This window comes from Schistocerca gregaria, chromosome 1 (genome assembly GCF_023897955.1).
Source record: "Schistocerca gregaria isolate iqSchGreg1 chromosome 1, iqSchGreg1.2, whole genome shotgun sequence".
Classification (NCBI taxonomy): Eukaryota; Metazoa; Arthropoda; class Insecta; order Orthoptera; family Acrididae; genus Schistocerca; species Schistocerca gregaria.
In genome coordinates this window covers 198,499,485-198,521,200 of record NC_064920.1, presented here as the reverse complement: position 1 = coordinate 198,521,200, position 21,716 = coordinate 198,499,485, and the positions used below count along the sequence as shown (strand labels likewise).

Below are 21,716 nucleotides of genomic sequence, written 5' to 3'. Positions count from 1 at the left end.
AGTAATGACCGGTTGGATACAATGCATGTATTGTATGCATAAGCATAACGTGCATAAGTAACGTAAATGTGGAATATATGGCTCTGGTTAGCCTGGATAATTTCTGTAGGGGCAACATAAGTCTATCATAGAGCTTAATGATTGCCATATTGGATATTTTAGAGGAAGTTGATATACACTGGTGTCCAAAATTAAAGCAACAAATCACTGTTACTCAGTCCTGCATTTAATTCATGACACAATCATACAAACTGCCAACACAAGTCTGCATAATCACGTTCTGCACAGAAGATGGCATTTCGGTCAATGGAAAATGATGCCAACAATGACATCAAGGCACCTATCAGACGGAGTAGTGTTTGTCGGGTAGTCCCACATCCACAATCACTGTGTACACAATCATAGATGGTATAATACGGCATAGAGAGGGCACCTATCAGACTCTCTGTGGTGGAGGGCCACAGGAAGAATGGAAGCAGGACAATCGTAAACTAATTTGGCCCGATGGCTTAACATGAATTGTTCTGTTGATTTTCAGATGTAGTGACAGTTAACAGAGATTGAAACAGTATCCTAGATACCAGAGCACGGCTGATCACATGTGACATCAGAAAGAGAGGACCGTTATTTGGCTGACGGGCCATGGTGTTATGGCTTTAGTCATCGGACATCGCAGCGTTCACTGGAGTGTTGTATTGAGGCAAACAGTGTACAAAAAGCTTCAACAGTGTGGCCTTTATTGTCAGGGACCTGCTGTATGTGTGCCACTGATTCATCTTCACAGAAGGGTAAGTCTAGGGTGAAGTCGTCAACATGCCACCTGTACAATCGATGAGAGGGCCCAGGATCTTTTCACAGGTAAGTTCCAATTTCGTCTTGAGAGTGATTCTTGATGAACTTGCCAAATGAAGGGAATGTGGAACATGACTTCGAGACCCAAACATTATGGAAAGAGATTGATATCAAGGAGGATCAGTAATGGTGTGGGCAGGGGTCAAGTTGACCACTTTAACACCTCTTCATGAAATTGTACAGATGAATCAGAAAGGTTTAAATGCTGTCAGGTACTGAGATGAGATCTTGGGACTTCATGTATGATTGTTGCGAGGTGCTGTGGGCACAGAATTCATAGTGATGGACGATAATGCTCAACTTCATAGAGTATGAGTGGTTGCTGTTTTCTTGAAAGCAGAAGATACTGCACGCATGGTGTGGCCTGGTCACTCTCCCAACTTGAATCCCATAGAGCATGTCTGGAATCCACTAGGGAGATGGGTTGCATCACGTCAAATCCACCAACCAATGTCCCAGACTTGTGACCAGCTCCGCATGTAGAATGGGTATTATTGTCTCAACATGACATTGGTGACATTATTCGCAGAATCTCTATCATTGTCAGGCCTCTAATGCTGACAGAAGTGGTCACACTCCATAGTGAGCACATTAACCCATTGTGGGAAAGTGTGGGAAAATCAGTTGAGTTGCAAAAAAATGAAGAATATTTTCATCTACTGTTCTGCAAGTTGCAATTGTTTATGTTCTGTATTATTTAGATTATTTCTACTTTGCTTTCACCTGTTTATAGTATTTTATGGCAAAATAAATGCAAACTTGCACAATTTCCATCCAATGCTATAACTTTGGACACCAGTGTAGATAGGTCATATACTAATCAAAACCATAAGCATGCCATCTGTGATGTTGTATTCAGAAGTAAAGTCAGTCATCTGTAAGGCAGTGCCCAGAAAGTTACAGAAACACTATTGTTACAGTTTAAGGTTTTTTTTGGTGCACAGGGTCCATTACCCACCAACCTATTACACAACACTGCATACCAACAGCAAGTAATGCTCCAGCTTATAAGAAGCTATATCATACACCAATATGTTTACAACTACTTGTGGAAGAATTTATCAACCGACAACTGACAGATGGTATTATAGAAACAAGTTACAGTCCATCTGTGGTCCTGGTCACAAAAAATTAATAGATGGCATAAAAAAACAGCTCTTTTGTTCTGATTACAGATATTGAAATGCCTATCCAGTACTGAATATTAATGAGACACTTGACTATTTAGGCAGTGGAAGTACTTGTCTGCAAAGGATTTGCATAGCAGGTACCACCGATGGAGATAGTACCTAAAGATGGACCTAAAACAGCTTTTATGGTCCCAAGGGGGCATTTTTCAATACTGCTGGATGGTATTTGGGCTTAAAAATGCACCTGCCTTTTTCAAAGATTGCTAGATAGAGTTTCGTATGTGCTTAAACCTAGGAAGTGCAGGATATATGCCACTGGTATCATAGTTTTTGCAGAACATGTGAAACAGGTAATAAGTTTCCTACAGACTAAGAGCAGCACATCTAAAACTAAGCACTGACAAATGCAACTTTGCACAGAATTAAGTCAAGTGTTGGACTATGTCCTTTTTGAGGATGGTGAATGGACCGATCCCTGTTTAGTATCTCCAGTTTCTGAATTTGCAACTCTACAAGCAAACAAACAATTACAACCTTTTCTAGGCGTTTGAAATTATTACCAAAAACTTATAAAGGACTTTGCACAATCGCTCAACCATTACATTGATTGTTAAGAAAAGGGATTAAATTTGAGAGATCGATGAAGTGCAAATGTGGCTTGCAGGCATTAAAGAAAGTACTAATCAAAGAATCAGTATTTGGTCATGATTTGGAACACAGGCAGAGTACCTGAAGAGTTCTTAAACTGCAAATTGCCATTTGAGACATTCAGCTATAACCAGAAAGAATCAAATCACAACAAGAACCAACAATTGTAGAAGAGGGTATGAGCATCATAAATACATTATAAATACCTTGAAGAATAATAAAGCTTCTGGGAGAGCTGGGACCATTGCAGAACTCTTCACGTACACTGAAGAAAATATCATTGAACTGATGCATATAATAAGCAAAATTTGGAAAGCAGAGCAACGTCCAGAAAGGTGGATGTCGCCACTATACATCCTGTACACAAAAAGAAGTCAGAGGCCAGAACGATCATTAATACCAGTGACCTGTAAGATATTCTCAAAAGCACTGGTGAACAGAGTGGAAAAGCAACTAAATCGACAAATTGGTGAGTATCAGGCAGTCTTCAGAAAGAGCAGATCATTGCATTTGCAGACAATATGAGGTCTGTTAAAAAAAATTCTGGAACATTCGTAATTTTGTGCCAATGGTTTGTTGGAGTGAAATGCGGTTGGCATCCCTGCACATGCCTGTGTTTAATGTGTGACTGCTGAAAGTTTCATTGTTGTTGGTCTGTTAGTTATTGTTCAGTGCTGTACTGAGTAGAATATTATGTTGGACAGTTTGCAAATTTGGAGACGACAGAGTTAGAGGAGCAATGCACCTCTATTTACCTTTGAGTGAAACTCAAGAAAATCTTTACAGAGAGACACCAAATGATGCAGGAAGCCTATAGTGATGAGTGCTTAAGCTTTACTTGGTGTTACAAATGGTTCACACAGCTTAAAAATGACCGGATGGAAATTAAAGATGATCTGCATTCAGGATGCCCTTTGACATCTGCAGATGACACATGTGAAGAATGTCAATGAAACTGTGCATGCCAATCAAAGACTGACTGACTGAGAGATTGCAGAAGAATGTAACATTTCAGTTGCATTATGTCATGAAGTCCTGATACAGAATCTTGGAATGCATCATGTTGCCAACAAGTTTGTCTCACAGCTCATGAGTGAAGACCAGAAAGGCCTTTGCATCACAATCTGTGAAGAGCTTTTCGACCGAGCAAATGAGAATGAGATGTTCCTTAAGAGAATCATAACTGGTGATGAGAAGTGGGTCTACGGTTATAATGTTTAGACCAATTTTCAGTCTTCACCAAGCATCAGGGAAGATTCTCCAAGACCAAAGAAAGCTCATCAGATCAGGTCAAATGTCAAAGCCATGTAGATAGTTCCTTTGACTTTGAAGGATTAGGTCATCATGAATTTATGCCACAGGGACAAAATGTTAGCTGACGGTACAATTGGGATGTTTTGCAATGCGTTTGAGAATAAAATGGCTTGAAATGTTGTGAGACAATTCATGACTTTTGAGTCACTATGACACACCCACACATTCATCCCTGTTTGTGCATAACTATTGCACCAAAATGAAATTACTGTGCTGCCTCATCCTCTGTACTCTCCAGACCTACCCTTGTAGACTTCCTTTTTATTTCAAAAGTTGAGAACCTCGTTGAAAGGATGAAGATTTGTAATGATAGATGAGATAAAAGAAAATTCATGGACGGCACTTCGCAAATCCAGCAAGAGGTATACCAAGACTGCTTACAGAATTGGAAATGGTGTTGGGAGTGGTGTGTCAATTGTGGTGGAGGAGAGTATTTTAAAGGAGACCATGCACAATAAGTAAACAGTAAGCATAGGAAAACTGTGTTGAAAAAGTTCCAGAAGTTTTTGAACAGATCTCATATTGTGGTATAGTTGAAATCATCAGAAGAGGTAGTTTACCAAATCATGCAACTACAGAGACAAGCAGCTAAATGTGGCCTACAGATCTCTACTGAGAATACACAGCATACAAAAAACATGAAGACATCTCATATATGGATGATAATAAAGGAGGGGAAATTTAGAAGTTCGTAATATTTAAAGATCTGGCAGAATGGATAGAAACTGGTTTGACAGAAAAAGAAGAAACTTGAGTGTCAATACACAAAATGAATTTACCATACAAACTTACTGTAAACATCTACAACAGGAAGAATATTTCAATCAATGCAAAAATAAGACATTAACAGAATTACCAGACAGTGATCCATCCTGAAGCCTCACACACAGCAGAAAGTCTGAACTTGCATAAGAAAAGGAGTACTTATGAGACAGAATTTGTAGACTCATGGGTTCTAAGGGGTATATTGGAACCTTGAAGAACAGGTGATGGTCAAAGAGAAGGCAAGCAAACTGAAGACTGTACATCCAAATGGAGAGAATCTCACACATCATTAGGAAAAGGAGGAACATGTTCTTCGGATACATTTTCAGAACTGGCCATGGACGATTGACAAATCAAATAATATACTTTGTTGTGGATAAGAGAATCCAAGTATGGTGAATCCAAGAGATACACAGGGATCTGGAAGAATGGGAAAACTGGAACCAGAGATTTTCAAACTAAAAATTCAGGCTTTCACAAGTTTCCAGGACAGAGACAGACCCAGAGCAAAAATCATCATTGAGAAAGACAGAGACCAGAAGAAATGAAGCTGATACAGAAATGAAGCTGATCCAGATTAATCTGATCTTCAGATGGCTAAAACAAAAAGAAGAAGAAGGAAAAGAAGAAGAAAGAGGACTCTAGAACTGTCTGTTTTATCAGGCAGTTCTGAAATTTGAGACTGTTCCTGATATCACAGATATCATATTAAATACATGATGGACAGTATTTGTTTTGCCTGATTCTATTTACATAACACAAAACTGAAATTGCAAATATCTGGTGAAACACAAGCAAACTTTGTCTGACAATTCTTAGGAAACCTACCTGATCTGATATAATCACCTGTGGGTTTTTCAAGTCATATGGGATGATTCCTTTTAGTTAAGTGATTTAAAATGAACTGATGCTAGAACAGGTGCCAGTGACCATTTTTATTCCTATTGAAGGAATGGGCATAGCTCTCCTATAGTACACGGTCAAAATGTAAACATTACACATGGCCTCCAGCCTAGGCTAATTGAACAAATTGGTTGATTCTGCTGTGGTCTAGGGTGGAACTTAGGCAGATTATAAAAGCACCATTTATTCATGGGTGATTTATGAGAAAACCCTAGGAAACCATGATTGGGTATGAAAAGTACCAATTGTGAGATGGCAACTTCTATAATTGCTATTCATGGCAGATCATTGAAATTTTTACCATATGTTCTTAAGGTAATATTTTTGGAGAACTTCAAAATATTTTCCAATATCACTATCCATATCCAAGAGCCAGAGGATCAGTGTTACCATACTTGTCCACAAAACTGCAAAACCTGCTTTTTAGCCATTTTTGCACAATGGGCCACAATTATCTGAATAGATAACAATTGCAAATCAATGAAATTTTAACTGTACATTCTTTAGACATTCACCTAGAAACACCATTTTCCTGTTTTTAAAAATCTGTTATCAATATACACCCAAAAAAACATGGTTTTTGGTACCAAAAGTACCAATTATGGGGATGGTGACTACTATGATTTATACTGATGACAAACTGTTGAAATTTTTATCATGTGTTTTTAAGATTATGTTCTTGGAGAACCTTTAAACTTTTATTTGATATAATTATCTGTTAGTGAGATTCATAGGTTCAAAGTTACTAAATTATGCACATCAAACAAGCATGTAATACCCCTAGCTTGAGGTGTAAATGTAGTTTTAACTGATGTGGTGAAGACATGACAAGGGTTCTAAGGTCTTTAAGGTCTTCACAATAGTTCATAGATCACCAAACTATGTTTTTAGACATAATTTTTTCACCAATCAAACTTTATCATGGGCTTTCTCTGCATAATGGGTACTTCACACCTTCTTAAGTATGCCCAAAGTGGTACCACAGTGACAAAAATTGGGCTAAAAAGTGTCTTAACACATCTGAAAACAGCTTTAAATAATGGATTATGTACAACTGGAAAGACAGCAATACCAGTAAAATATTTCTAGTAAAATTGTTACTATTTTAAGATACAAATCATAAAGCATGGATTTAGATAAATTGCAATTGATGAGCAAAATGCTCAGAAAAGTGTAAAACAAACAATTTTGTGTTAACCTTATATTATGCTTACTTAATCATTATTTATATGTTTTTAAGAACATAAATGTGTCAAAGTACATAAATAACCTGTCAAAATTTTAATCGCCTATTGCATTTGTTTTACACAGTGTGGTCAGAAACAGTCTGAAAAGCTTGTAAGGGTACTGCAGGGGAGGTTGTTCTGAGAAATAACTGTTAAGAAAGAAATTCAATATGTAGCTTCATTTGTGAGTTACTTAGCACTGAAGTTAGCTAATCAGATCATTGCGCGTACAAATTGAAACAGCCTGTCACAAACAGTGTTGTCAAAATTGTTCTTTGCTTGGTGTCCTCAAACAGAACAAACATAGCTCTTGCTCACCTAGCTTAGATTTACAACACATTTTGCAGACAGTATCCTCATATGCCATTGCATGTACCTACACAAATACATCATTGTCTGACATACAGTTCAAGAGATATGATGTCATGACGTTTTAACACATTTATTCTTTGCTACTAAAACACTCCTACAGTTGAGTCAACTTTAGGAAATCCTTGACACCTGACAGTGCTTGAAAACAAAAGCTGTCTATAAAACTATGAAGAGGCTTTCTGCAGAGATGTTTACAAAATCACATTGTAGACACACGAAGCAGCTCTACATAATGTATATTTCGCCATATGACTGTTTCATTATTTCCATGGTGTTTTCACAAACATATGGAAATAAATTTTTTCAATATTACACTACAAACAAAGTGTATTTTTTGTTTCCATTTCTAATAGAAAACTGGCATTCCAGGTTTGTCAGTTGCAATGATATAAATATAGGGTTGCTTTTTTTCTGTCTGTCTTTCAAAACCACATCATGTGGTCAGTACTGCCATATGTGTTCCTACATTTCTCTGCAACACAAACTGATCTTCCCTGGGATCAGTTTCTACTAGTATTTCTTTCCTCATATAAGTATTTTGCAACTGATAGCCCAGTAACATTCACACTTCTCATCCTCTTGAGTTGGGATTACCAAATTCCTCTTGGTGTCTGACAGTTTTTGCATGTCTGATATATATTGCACACCAGATGGAATAGTTTCATGATGGCTGGCTCTCCCAAGACTCTCAATAGTTCTGAGGTAATGTCATTTATTCCAGTGGTCTTGTTTTGTCTCATGTCGTCCAGCACACTCTCAAATTTTTCTACCACTGTCGTATGTCCCACTTGGTCTTTACCTACTTTCTGTTCCATTTCTATAATAATGTCTTCAATTAGTTGCTTTTTCATGAGTTTTACATATATTCCTTTGACTTTCTGGCCTCCTCTTCTTTGCTTAGTACTAGTTTTCCAGTTGAGCTTTTGATAGTCATATAGCCTCTTCTCTTTTCTCCAAGGTTTACATTAATTTTCCTGTATGAGGCATTTGTCGCCCTAGTAACCATGCATTCTTGTACAGCTTTGAATTTCTCCTCTAGCCACTACTGCTTTGTCACTTAATTTTTCCTGCCAGTCTCTTTTTGCTGGTTTACTTTGTTTCTTTTGAAAATATCTTCTTCTTATTTGTCACTTAAGTTCAATGTCTTGTGTATTACTCAACGACTTCTACTGTGTCTTCTCTCTTCACCTAGTCGCTGGTCTGCTACCTTCTTCATCTCATCTCTCAAAGATATACTTTTATATTATATTCTATTCTTTCCCTATTACAGTCACTAGCTGCCTAAAGCTCCTTTTGAAAATTTGTCACTAGCTGCCTAAAGCTCCTTTTGAAAATTTGGACATCATCTGGTTCTTTCAAATCATGTAGGCCCCTCCAACCTAATCTCCTACATTTCTGCAAATTAACTCAGTTTTAGTCTGCAGTTAATAACCAATAAATTCTGGTCAGAGCCAACATCTGATCCTGGGAATATTTTTTAGTTTAAAATCTGATTTTGGAATCTGTCTTACCACTGATTGAAACCTGAAATTGATAGCAGCAAGATTTTTGGGGAAATATAAGTGTATAATGAAAGGATAGACAAATGGGAAATGGAGGTGGTGTATTTGTTGTGGCAGACAAAAACTCAAATCCACCAAGATAGAAATTGAAGCTGCATGTTAGAGTGTTTGGGCAGGACTCAGTATCATGAATTTGTATAAAATGATATTTGGATCCTTCTATCGTTCACCAGACTCATCTCCTGATGTAACCAAAATCTTTAGAGAAAACCTCAGTTCACTTGTATGTAATTCCCCAACAATAATATAATTATAGGTGGAGACTTTAATCACCCAACAATTAATTGAGTAAATTACAGTTTTGTTAGTGGTGGGCACGATAAGACCTTGTGAAATTTTAGTAAATGTCTTCTCTGGAAACTACCTAGAACAGATAGTTAGAAACGCCACTCATGATGGAAATATATTGTTTCTAATGGCAACAAACAGACTGATCTCTCTCATGATAGAGAGACGCTGAATGAAATATATTTACCTGTCAAGAAAGCAATTTATGAAGCCTTCAATGACTACCGTAGAAGAATATTGTCAAATGATATTTTAGAAAATCGAAAATAATTCTGGTCATGTGTAAAGGCCATTAGTGACACCACTCCCAATTTGATCCTTTTACCACTGAAAAGATGAATGAAATAGGTATCAGTGTCAATTATGTTGAGAAACAGCTGAAACAGTTAAAATTGAGAAAAGCTCCATGCCCTGATGGAATCCCTGTCAGATTCTATGCTGAATTTGTGGCTGCGTTAGCTCCTCTTCTAACTATAATCTATCACAGATTCCTCAAACAAACAAAAAATGTGCGCAATTCTTGGAAAAAGGCACAAGTCACACCCGTCTAGAACAAGTGATCCATAAAATTACCATCCAATATCCTTGACATTGATTTGTTGTAGAATCTTAGAACATATTCTCTGGTCAAACATAATGAGGTACCTGGAACAGAATGATCTCCTCAATACCTAACAGCACGGATTTCAAAAACATCAATCATATGAAACTTAACTCACACTTTTCTCACATAACAAACTCAGAGCTTTGAATCAAGGCAACACAAGGTAGATGCATTGTTTTTTGATTTCTGAAAAGCATTTGACTCAGTAACACACCCGCACTTATTGTCAAAGGTGCGATCATATGGAGTATCACATGAAATATGTGACTGGTTTGAGGACTTTTTGGTAAGGAGGATGCAGCATATTATCTTGGATGAAAAGTCATTGTCAGATGTAGAAATAACTCCAGGTGTGCCCCAGGGAAGTTGGGACCCTTGCTGTTCATGTTATATATTAATGACCTAGCAGAAAATACTACTAGTAAAATCAGGCTTTGAGCAGATGATGCAGTTATCTGAAACAAAGTACTATCTGAGAGAAGCTGCATAAATATTCAATCAGATCTTGGCTTGTTGCAGATATTGGCAACTTGCTGTAAATGTTCAGAAATGTAAAATTGTGCACTTCTCAAAATGAAAAAAAAACACATAGTATCTTATGAGTATACCATCAATGAGTCACTGTTGGAAATGACCAACTCATACAAATATCTGGATGTACTACTTTTTAGGAATATGAAATGGAATGGCCACATAGATGAGTAAAGCAGGTGGTAGGCTTTGGTTTAGTGGTAGAATAGAGGGGAAGTGCAATCAGTCTACAAAAGAGATTGCTTACAAATCACTCATGTGACCCATTCTAGAATATTGCTCAAGTGGTTGGGACGTGTACAAGATAGGACTAACAGGGGACACTGAACATACATGGAGAAGGGCAGTACAAATGGTCAGAGCTTTGTTTAATCCATGGGGGAGTGTCAGAGAGATACTGAATGAATGAACTGGCAGACTCTTGAAGACAGACATAAACTATCCTGAGAAGATCTATTAACAAAGTTTCAAGAACTGGCTTTAAATGATTACTCTATGTATCGATCATATATGGATCTTGAGGATAAGATCAGAATAACTCCTGCATGCACAGAGCCATTCAAACAATCATTCTTTCCATGCATCACACATTAATGGAACAAGAAGAAACCCTAATAACGCCCTAATAATGGGTACAATGGCACATATCCTCTGCCAAGCACCTCAAGGTGGTTTGCAGATTACAGATGTAAATGTAGATGTAGACATATCTGTAAGTCTCTGGTAATTCCAGATCTCTTCTTTGAGTACAACCTTCTTTCATGATCCTTAAACAAAGTGTTGGCGATGACTAAATTGTGTCTTTTCCTTCTCTTTCCTTACTACTACCGAAATCCAGTTCTCCAATTATATTTCATCTCCTTAATGAACTGAATAATTTCTTTTCCATCATCAAACATCTGTTCAGTCTCTTTTCCTTATGTGAAGATAGTAGGCATATACAAGGTGATTCACGTAAGATGGAAAACTCCTTTTATTTTATATAACAAGGAAAACAATCAATTATTGACAAAATTATTTAATTGGATACATAAAAAATCTACTCACCAAGTGGTGGCAGAACATGCACATAAAAGACAGGTGTAATTGGCAAGCTTTTGGAGCCAGTGGCTCCTTCTTCAGGCAGAAGGGTTGAAAGGGAAGGAAGAGAGGTGAAGAGAAAGGATGGGAGAGGTCTATGAAAAGGGGTAGATTTTGAGAAAGTCACCCAGAACTGCGGATCAGGAGAGATTTACCATACGCAGTTACAAGAAAAGAGTGATTGTTGTTGGGGACAGCATCAGATGAGATTTGAAAACCTGAGAGCATAAAGGTGGAAGACAGGGTAATATGCAGACAGAGATTACTGTTTAAACATTATGCATGTGTTAATAAGAGTGGAAAACTAAGTACATTGTACATAACAGAGATGGGAGGGGGGCAATGGAAAAAAAGAAAAGAAAAACAAAGATGGGAAAGACAATGAAAGATGTAGAAAACTAAAACGGGGTGAAGCAAAGAGTAGTTACAGTGAAGAAATGCGTGGTGAAACAGGCACAGAGGCCATGAATCTCATGTTGTAGAGTATGCTCTGCAACAGGATATTGTGAATTGCCAGTATACACCCACTACCTATGTCAATTCATTCTAATTGATAATTTGGTGGTAGTCATGCCGATGTAGAAGGCCGAACAGTGTTTACAGAACAGCTGGTACATGACAAGTGTTGTTTCGTAGGTGGCTCTCCTTTTGATAGTACATGATTTGCCTATTACAGGACTGTTATAGGTGGTGGGAGGAGGGTGCATAGGGCAAGTATTGCAGTGGGGATGGTCACAGAGGTACGAGCCAGAGAGTAGGGAGATGGGTGCAGACGGAGCATAGTGTCTGACAAGAACATTGTGGAGATTGGAAGGACAACAGAAACCTATTCTAGATGTGGTGAGCAAAATTTCAGGCAGTATGGATCTCATTGCAGGGCATGATTTTAGGAAGTCATGGTTCCGTTGAAGTAGCTGATTAACACATTCCAGACCCGGATTATATTGAGTCATCAATGGTAGGCTCTGAAGTTGTTTTTTGGAGGGATCAGCAGTACTGGGATTTGATTTGAGGGCCCAGGAAATCTGCTTTTTAGCTAGACTGGTGGGATAATTATGTGCACAGAAGGCTGAGGTGAGAATGGTGGTGTATTGCTGTAAAGGGTCTGCATCCGAACAAACACGTTTGCCTCATATGCCAAGGCTGTATGGTAGGGTATGTTTGCCATGGGAAGGACGGCAACTGTCAAACTGTAAGTACAATTGTTTGTTGGTAAGTTTAATGTGGATGGAAGTGTGTAGCTGGCCTTTGGTGAGAATGAAATCAACATTAAGGAAAGTGACATGGGATTCGGAATAGGACTATGTGAAATCTAATTGTGAGAAGGCATTCAGAGATTCCTGGAATTTTAGCAAGTTAGCCTCACCTTGAGTCCATATTATAAAGATATCATCAATGTATCTAAGCCAAACCAGGGGCTGGTGACTTATGGATCCTAGGAAAGCCCCCTTTAAGTGACCCACGAAAAGGGTGGCATAGGAAGGGGCCATCCTGGTTCCCATGGCCATACCCCTGATCTGTTCACCTCAAATGTGAAGTAGTTGTTGGTAAGTATAAATACGATTAAGGTGAGAAGGAAGGATGTCATAGGTTTGGAATCAGCTAGGTGCAGATTGAGGAAATGTTCAGCAGCAGACAGACCACCAAATTATTGATTAAGATGAATGGGCATAGGCAGAGGGTGTAAAGTGGCAACTCGCAATATCCTGTTGCAGAGCATAGTCTACAACATGACATTCATGACCTCCGTGCCTGTTTCACCATGCGTGCTATCTGGATTCTTCCCCCGGACACCAGTTTCTCAGAACTCAACAGGTTGGAACTAGCACTACATGTCCTTGGTTCTCACCACCCACCTGACTTTAATTTACATTAACTTCTTACATAAATTTCTTCCATCACAGCATTTCTTCACTGTAACTACTCTTTGCTTCACTCTGTTTTAGTTTTCTACAACTTTCATTGTCTTTCTCATCTTTTGTTTTTCTTTTCCCCCTCCCACCTCTGCTACACACAATTCACTTAGCTTTTCACTCTTATTAACACATGCTTGATGTTTAAGCAGTAATCTCTATCTGCATATTACCATGTCTTCTACATTCAAGCAATTTTTTATAATAAAACAATATACTTTTTTAATTGCGTTCAAAAGCATTTGAAAATATGAGTACAGTGAAACAACACTTGTTAAACCTCCACATTGAAACTTTTGGCAAAAGTACCTGAGAAACGTGCTAAAATTTAAAGGCAAGATGGACAGAAACAACAATGCAGTGTAAACACTATCAAAGAGGACTCTCTGTGTACTATCACTTGCTGAAAACCTTGTTTCATTATCTTTAACTATTCACAAAACATACTTTTACTGCTATGGTGGTTCCTGGCTTCGAGACTTATCTTGGCTGTGATAATGGATCTGCTATGCTGTACATAGCAGTTCACCTGCATTCCTCTTATTATTCAATATTAGACCTAGTTTTGCATTAGCACTATTTGCTTTTGTGTTAATAACCCGGTTCTCGCCTGAGCTGAAGTGTTGTTCTTCCTGTCACCACACTTCACAAAATTCCTCTATTTCTAATTTCAACCTATCCTCTTCTCTGTCACTGTTTTTATGAACAGAGAACAGCAAAGAAAATCTATAATGATAGCATTACAATGCTCATCTTGTACACCTGAAAGCTCCTTTAAGACAATGCATAGTCACAAAGAACAGAATATCATTATGATAACTATTTTCCAGTCCTGCTACTTATGTACAAAAGAGTTCCAATTATTTTAGTATAATTCTTAAATCAATAAACCATCAAATGTAGGAAAATAAGGAAAGTAATATCTTGAGACAGACATCTACAGATATGCTTGAGAATATCTTCATAAATTAAAAAAGAAACTAAAATAAAAGCTTCCCCCTCATCAATGAAGCAACAGTATACTTACATCATGGACAACAGACATATCATTAATATATGCCTGTTCAGTATCAATCAGTTCTTGTATGCATCCTTGTCTTTTCCTTTCTGTCTTATTTAGATGGTACTCAGCTGTCAAAGAAAGAAAAGAAAAGAAAATTTGTAATATGTCATTTATATTACAATCTGTATGCTTTTTCCACAGAAACGGATGACGTATTCCCCTATACGCACAGCAGACATAACATTATCTCTGTTGAGAGATTTCTGTGATTAAAAAGTAGCATGAACCCAAAAAGTTCTTCGTGGCTAATCATGGATAAAAGTTACCAAATAAAATTATAACTGTGTTCAAAATATGTATGTTCAACTTCTTAATTAACACAAATAAGTAATTTATTTAAGGAAAAGAAATAGGAAATGAAGACACACAAAGTGTAAAGGCAGCACTTGAGAAAAACATACTCCACGTACAAATAAGAATTTTAACACTGAGCTTTCAGAATGAACAACTTTCCTTTATATATACTACTTCTGTAAATTCACTGAAACATATCCATAGCCTTTAAACAGATGGTCCAGTGTCCTGTCCAAGTACAATTGTCTCACTAAACAAAATAAATTAATATTTATGAATTTTGTAGCATAGTGACAAAGTGACATGAATTAATGAAATATCAAGTTTATAACAGAATCAAATGTTTAAATAATTGTCAGATTTTAGGGAAATCCAACTCAGTGATTGATATGGGAAATTGGCTACATCTCACATCCAGACATAGAACAGGTCAGTAATTACTGATTTAAACTGGCCAAAATCACTGTGTCTCAAGATTGTAAGTTTATCCCCTTGAAATTGATACTTCCATACAGTGAACAACTAAGATAATCTATCCTCTCATCTCTGAAAACACACCATATAAAATATGAGGCCTGGACAGATCTGGCATATGTAAGGACTGATCTATAACAATCACAAATTTCTAAAAAACACTAAGAAAACTTGTTAAACAACATGAATTGGTAAGAGCAAGTATTCTTTTGTTTGTTTATTTATATGCAACATGCTCCATTACAGTACTTATTTTTTTCTGTCTCTGTGTGGTGTAGTGTAATGCAATGTAATGTCTGTGATGGATGATGATGATGATGATGATGATGATAGAAGGGAGATGGTGAAGCCAGGTGCTGGTACATAGCAGAGCTTAATGTCCTCATCCAATGGACTGATTACCATCAACAGTGTCGCATGTCCTAACTTTGTGAGACACTGTGGAGAGATTTGGCACTGAAGCCAGGACATTAGTGCAAAGTCTCTGATCATGTCATCTATATAGATACTGAATAATGTTGGTGACAAACTATACCCTTGTTTTACTCCTTAATATGTCTGTTTTCAGTCGTTATTTCTTCGCCCCTGTCTGTTCTAATTGTGGTATTCATTTATATGCTTTTTGAAACATGGATCATATGTTTAGGGATTCCTCTTTTTTCCATTATGGCCCTTAGCATCTCTCTGTGAATGGTATCAAATGCTATATGAGTCTCCAGATTACATTCTCGTCACTTTTGAATTATCTGTTTTGGTGAAAAAGCTGTATCTATGCATAATGTTCCCTTTCAGAAACCTGCTTGTTCCTCCATTAAAATTACGTGAAATATTTGACAGCCTTTCCTTTATTTTGTAAGAAACTTTCAGAGTAATTTTACCCTTGTAGTTACATGCATGACTTCTTTTGCCTTTCTTATGTACTGAAATGTCCTTTGCTATTTTCCATTCCTGTGGTATCTCAAATTTTTCACAGCACCTGTTCAAGAGATACAGCATTAATTGTAAAATAACTCCTCATGCTTAATCAGTTCATGATGTACTCATCCTCCTCTTTCCAGCCAGATACTGGGAGTGAAAATTTTTTCAACCAACAGGATTTGAACTGGCTTAGCCCCGGGTCAAGAGACACTGCAAAAATGTGCATTAGTAGCTTTGGCCACAGAGGTGGGTAAGAGTGAGTATTGTCATGTTTTCTTTCCAAAACAAGTAAAATGGACATTGCTTTGTTTGAATTTGTCATAAGTAATTTGTATCACATATTTCAGGCAGCTGAAAACTTATAAATTAGTATTTTGCAATGATGAAACATGGTTCTGCACCAGATTTCATCACAGTTTATTACTGGATAAATGAATTTAACTGTGGCCCTACAAGCACTGAAGATTTCAAGACACTGCCAGACCCATAACTGACACTTCTCCTGAAGAAATTGTCTGTAAAATTCATGGCATCCTGATCAATGACTGTTTCATTAAGATTTTTGAGACAGACAAAGTAATCAAAAAAATTAAAAATAAAGACACAAATAATTTAAACAAAATATTTAAAATACATCATTTGCAAGAAGACAGCTTAAGAAATCTGTGTCTTTGGAAAGAACACATAAAAAATGTTGTGGGGAAGGCAAGCCAAAGACTGCACTTTATTGGCAGAACACTTAGAAAATGTAACAGATCTACTAAAGACACTGCCTAAATTACGCTTGTCCATCCTCTTTTGGAGTATTGCTGTGTGGTCTGGGATCTTTACCAGATAGGATTAATGGAGTACATTGAGAAAGTTCACAGAAGAGCAGCACATCTTGTATTATCGCGAAATAGGGGAGAGAGTGTCACTGACAAGATACGGGATTTGGAGTGGTCATAAACAAAGGCATTTCTTGTTGTGGCATGTACATGGAAAGATGTAGGTGTTCATTTTTCCTATGCGTTATTTGAGATTGGAATAATATGGAATTATTGTGAAGGTTGTTCAATGAACCCTCTATTGTGCACATAAGCGTGGTCTGCAGGGTATCCATGTAGATGTAAATGTAGATGCATCGGAACAGAGTCATCCAATTGCTCAATCAAATAACAACTAGTGAAGACACAAACAAAAAATGGTCTTTAACTTCTCATGGTCAGGCTTCACAATCATGCAGAATTTTTAAAGGATATCATATTTTATGATGCTTCTAGTTGCCGTAAATCTTTATTTCGCAGCATCTAACTTCTGTCCCATATAATAAAGTGGCAACTGCCATGATTGTATAAAATTTCAGTTGGGACTCTATTCTTGTTTTATCCTTAAGTGTTCTCCGTATTGTGCCAAATATATGCTGGTATGTTACAGCTTTTTCTGTGTATTCACATCTTGATCATATGGTATGTCACATCCTAAATACTTGAAATGGGCTATCTGTTCTATTGGTTTATTATTGAGGACTATTTTTGTTTGTGCTGGTGGATACCGCAAAAGGCCATGGTTTTATTTATAGATATAGTTCAGGTTGTGCCAATGGCCTTATCTCAGTGATAACACTAGTTCCCATCAGATCATTTAAGTTAGGCGCTGTTGGGCTGGGTTAAGACTTGGATGGGTGACCATCCAGTCTGCCAAGCACTGTTGGCAAGCGGGGTGCACTGAGCACTTGTGAGGCGAAACTGAGAAGCTATTTGATTGAGAAGTAGTGGCTCTGGTCTCATAAAGTGACAGAACAGTCGGGAGGGCGGTGTGCTGACCACACACTCCTCCACATCCTCATCCAATGATGCCTGTGGGCTGAGGATGATACAGTGGCTGGTTGGTACTGTTGGGCCTTCATGGTCTGTTCACGTGGAGTTTAATTTACTTTAGTTTATAGTCAGGTTGTAGCTTGCACTTATCTCATTTAGTTTATGCAGTGCCATTTGTAATTTATCTTCTCAGTTTTGAATAACAATTTGATCATCCATGAATAACATCGTGTTAATATATTTAAAAATATGTCTCACAATGTACTACTTCTTTTACTTCAGTTCTTTTCTGATGGTATTGCCCTTCTTTTACCTTCTAATGATTTCTTCTCTAATATTGATTATCTGCGCAATATAATATCCATAGGAGACATGAAACAGCATACAAATTAATTAAACAACTCAATAAATAAGAGAGATATAGCATAAATATAAATGTCATAGAAACATCTGTCTGGATTACACATTATAAAAAACTATTGAACAATCCAGAAATAGAAGAAGCAGATAATAAAGGACAACTGCAAGTAATAGATTATATAGAACTGGCAGACCCCAAGACAGTTTAAAAAGAAATGAAAAACCAAAACTCCCCATGACAAGATGGAATACATCATGAATTTATCAAACATGAGGCATTCTCTTAGAAATAAGAATGCTGTATCACTTGAACATGCACTGTGTAAAATTTCAGATACCACAGGAATTGAAAATAGCAAGGGTCATTTCAGTACATACGAAAGGCAAAAGAAGTAATACAGGGGTATAAGTACTCGGAAAATTTCTTAAAAATATACTACAAAATAAAGGAAAGGCTGTGAAACATTTCATGTACTTTTAATGGAGGAACACGCAGGTTTCAGAAAGGGAAGATTACGCATAGATACTGCTTTTCCACTGAAAAGGATAATTCAAAAGTGATGAGAATTTAACCTGGAAACTCACATAGAATTTGTGAATTATATAAAAGCATTTGATAGAACTCACAGAGAGAAGCTAAGGGCCATAATGGAAAAAAGAGAAATCCCTAAACATATGATCCAAATTGCAAAAAGCCTATTTATGAACACCACAATTAGAAGAGAAAGAGGCAAAGAGATAACGACTGAAAACAGACAAATTAAGGAGTAAAACAAGGGTATAGTTTGTCATCAACATTATTCAGTATCTATATAGATGGCATGATCAGCAAATGTAAATGAGATAGGACACCATCAGGCATAAATACTGGGAGGAATAGATATGTTAACACAATGTTATTCACAGATGACCAGGTTATCATACAAGACAATGAAGATAAATTACAAATGACACTACATAAATTAAATAAGATATGTGCAATCTACAGTCTGACTTTATCTATAAATAAAATAAAACCATGGCTTTTTCCAGTACTCACTAGCAAAAATAAAAATAATCCTGAATAATAAACCAGTATCAGGTTACCTTCCATTCGGAAAGGGGCTGCACTCAGTGACTGTATGTGACTTATAAATTATATTTTATGGGGTGGAAAGCTAGACACTGAAAAAAATAAGGATTTGTGGCCGCAAGAAGCATCAGAAACTAAACTTCTATGATCTGTGAAAGGCAGCACTAAGTAATAGAAACAAAGTAACAAGGGAAGAATTACGAATGCAACCGAAACCGGAAAGGCACTCCAACACAATGGAACAGAACACGTTCTACAAAAGTGTGATTGAGATAGTTGCCTCCATTTCAAAAAAAGTGATGGAAGGGTATTATAAAATCATATTTAGGAAAGCCAGTTATTATGAAATTTGCATGGCAACCTGAAACAGAAAGAGTAATGACACTGCACTTAAATATGTTCTTGCAGTAGGACACTGTTCATGGGCTTTGAAAGCACTCCACACCCACATTATTCTCCAGATCGGACTCTATACAACTTCTCTCTTTACTGTACCAAAAAAGTGCGACTGTGGAGGGTTTTGAGTGAAGAAAATTTTGCTGAATGAGGAGATTATCTGCGATTTGACTGAGAATTATTCAAAGTTGAAATTTATTTTTTTGTGTGTGTGTGTATTCGCCATTACAAAAATTAAGTTATTTACTATGTTTTTTACCAACTCCATTAATCCATACTTATATGATTAGCAATCAATTTAACTTACTGCCATTTGACCAGAACTTTCCATTACCATTTTCATGCTACAGTAGTTGTAAATATTTGATTTTCCTCACATTGAAAGATTTAAGTGTACTGTCTTTGTACACACGTGATGTGCAGTTCTTTACTACCGTGTTTTTAGTTACATTCACTTTCATTGAACTTAATCAAACTATCGAGAGTAAACAAAATAAAAATAATGCAGATATTTTCCTACAAATGACGTACAACCACCCCAGCTATTACGGAACTGATTCTACTCTTATTCACTCCTTCCACTCCCCTCTACAGAAGCTATGCATTTCAAAAGAGTAAGATGGTTATAATACAAGCTAGTGGGAAAACTTCTAAGCTATAAGTGATAATATACATATCTGTGAATCTGTATTTACTTCTATACTCTACAAATAAATGAGATGTCCATGGCAGAGCATGTACCCCATTCTACCCATCATTAGGGCTTTCTCCCATTCCATTCACATATGGATCACAGGAAGAATGATTGCTTAAATGCCTCTGTATGTGTTGTAATTAGTCTAATCTTGTCTTCACGATCCCCATGGGAGCTGTAATATATTTCTAGATAGAAGACTTTCTAAGTAGATCTTTCTTGGATAGATTGCATCTATCTTCAGGTATCTGCCATTTCAATTTCTCTCAGCAACTTCATCACACACAACCAAGTGTCGAACAAACCCATTACCATGCCATTCCTGCTGCCATTCTTTGTATCTGTTGACTATCACCTGTCAGTCACCTGGTATGGGTCTGACATAATTCAGTAACACAAGTGTTCTGTATGCAATTCCTTTGTAGACTGACTGCATTTTCCTAGTATTCTACCAATGAATCACAGTTTGCCACCTGCTTTACCTACTACTGAGATCATGTGACTGTTGCGTAATATATCCCTTCAAATTGTTACGCCCAGTTATTTGTTTGAATTGACCAATCTCAACAGAGATCCACTGATATTATAGTCAGCATACTACATTTTTTTCATTTAGTGGATTACACAATTTGACCTTTAAGAACATATAAAGCAAGTTGTGCCTTTGCACCACTTTGAAATCTTATTACGATATGACTGAATACTTGTATAACTTCTTTCAGACAGTACTTAGCTGCATGTAACCACATCATCTGTAAAAAGTCTGAGGTTACTATTAATAATTATCCACCTAGTCATTAATATACAATTCAAACAGCAAGGCCCCTAACACATGTCCCTGGGGTATACACCCAAAGTTACTTCTGCATCTGTTGATGACTCTCCATCCAAGATAACTTGCTGCATCCTTACTATCAAAATACCCTCAGTATTCAGTCACAGATTTTGCTTGATACACCATACAACTGTACTTTTGATGTTAAGTACTGATGTGGTACCAAGTCAAATGCAGTTTGGAAATCAAGGAATATTGTGTCTATGACTGCCTTGATCTATGGCTTTGATTATGTCATGCAAGAAAAGTGAGAGTTGGGTTTCACATATATCTGGCAGAATTATAATGTCACCAGCGAACCTCATAGCCTTCATTTCTTCTCGATGAACTTTAATTCTTGTTCACTTTGTATTTCATCTCTTCTATCTTCAGAATTTCAAATAGCGTGTTTCTGTAATCACACTCAATAGCTCAATTGACAGATACTGTAAACACAGGATTGGTGTTCTGTAATGTATCTTCTAAGAAAAATCGTAGGGTCAGTATAGCCCCACCACATCTATACATTCTCTGGAACATAAACTGCTCTTCCCCAAGACTGGTCTGTACAATTTTTCCACTCTTATATAAATAATTCATGAGAGTATTTTGTAATGATGACATATTAAACTGATAGTTCAGTA

The 21,716-nt window shown here is 37.0% G+C and overlaps 1 protein-coding gene across 1 annotated transcript in view; it reads right to left on the bottom strand.

Moving 5' to 3' along the window:
* The window catches only part of LOC126336676 (intersectin-1), a 300,485-nt gene that overhangs the window by 95,649 nt on the left and 183,120 nt on the right, over window positions 1–21,716 (bottom strand). The window contains exon 26 of the mRNA XM_050000627.1: window positions 14,216–14,319. Within this exon, the coding sequence (XP_049856584.1) occupies window positions 14,216–14,319 (104 nt within the window). The remainder of the gene's footprint in view (window positions 1–14,215; window positions 14,320–21,716) is intronic.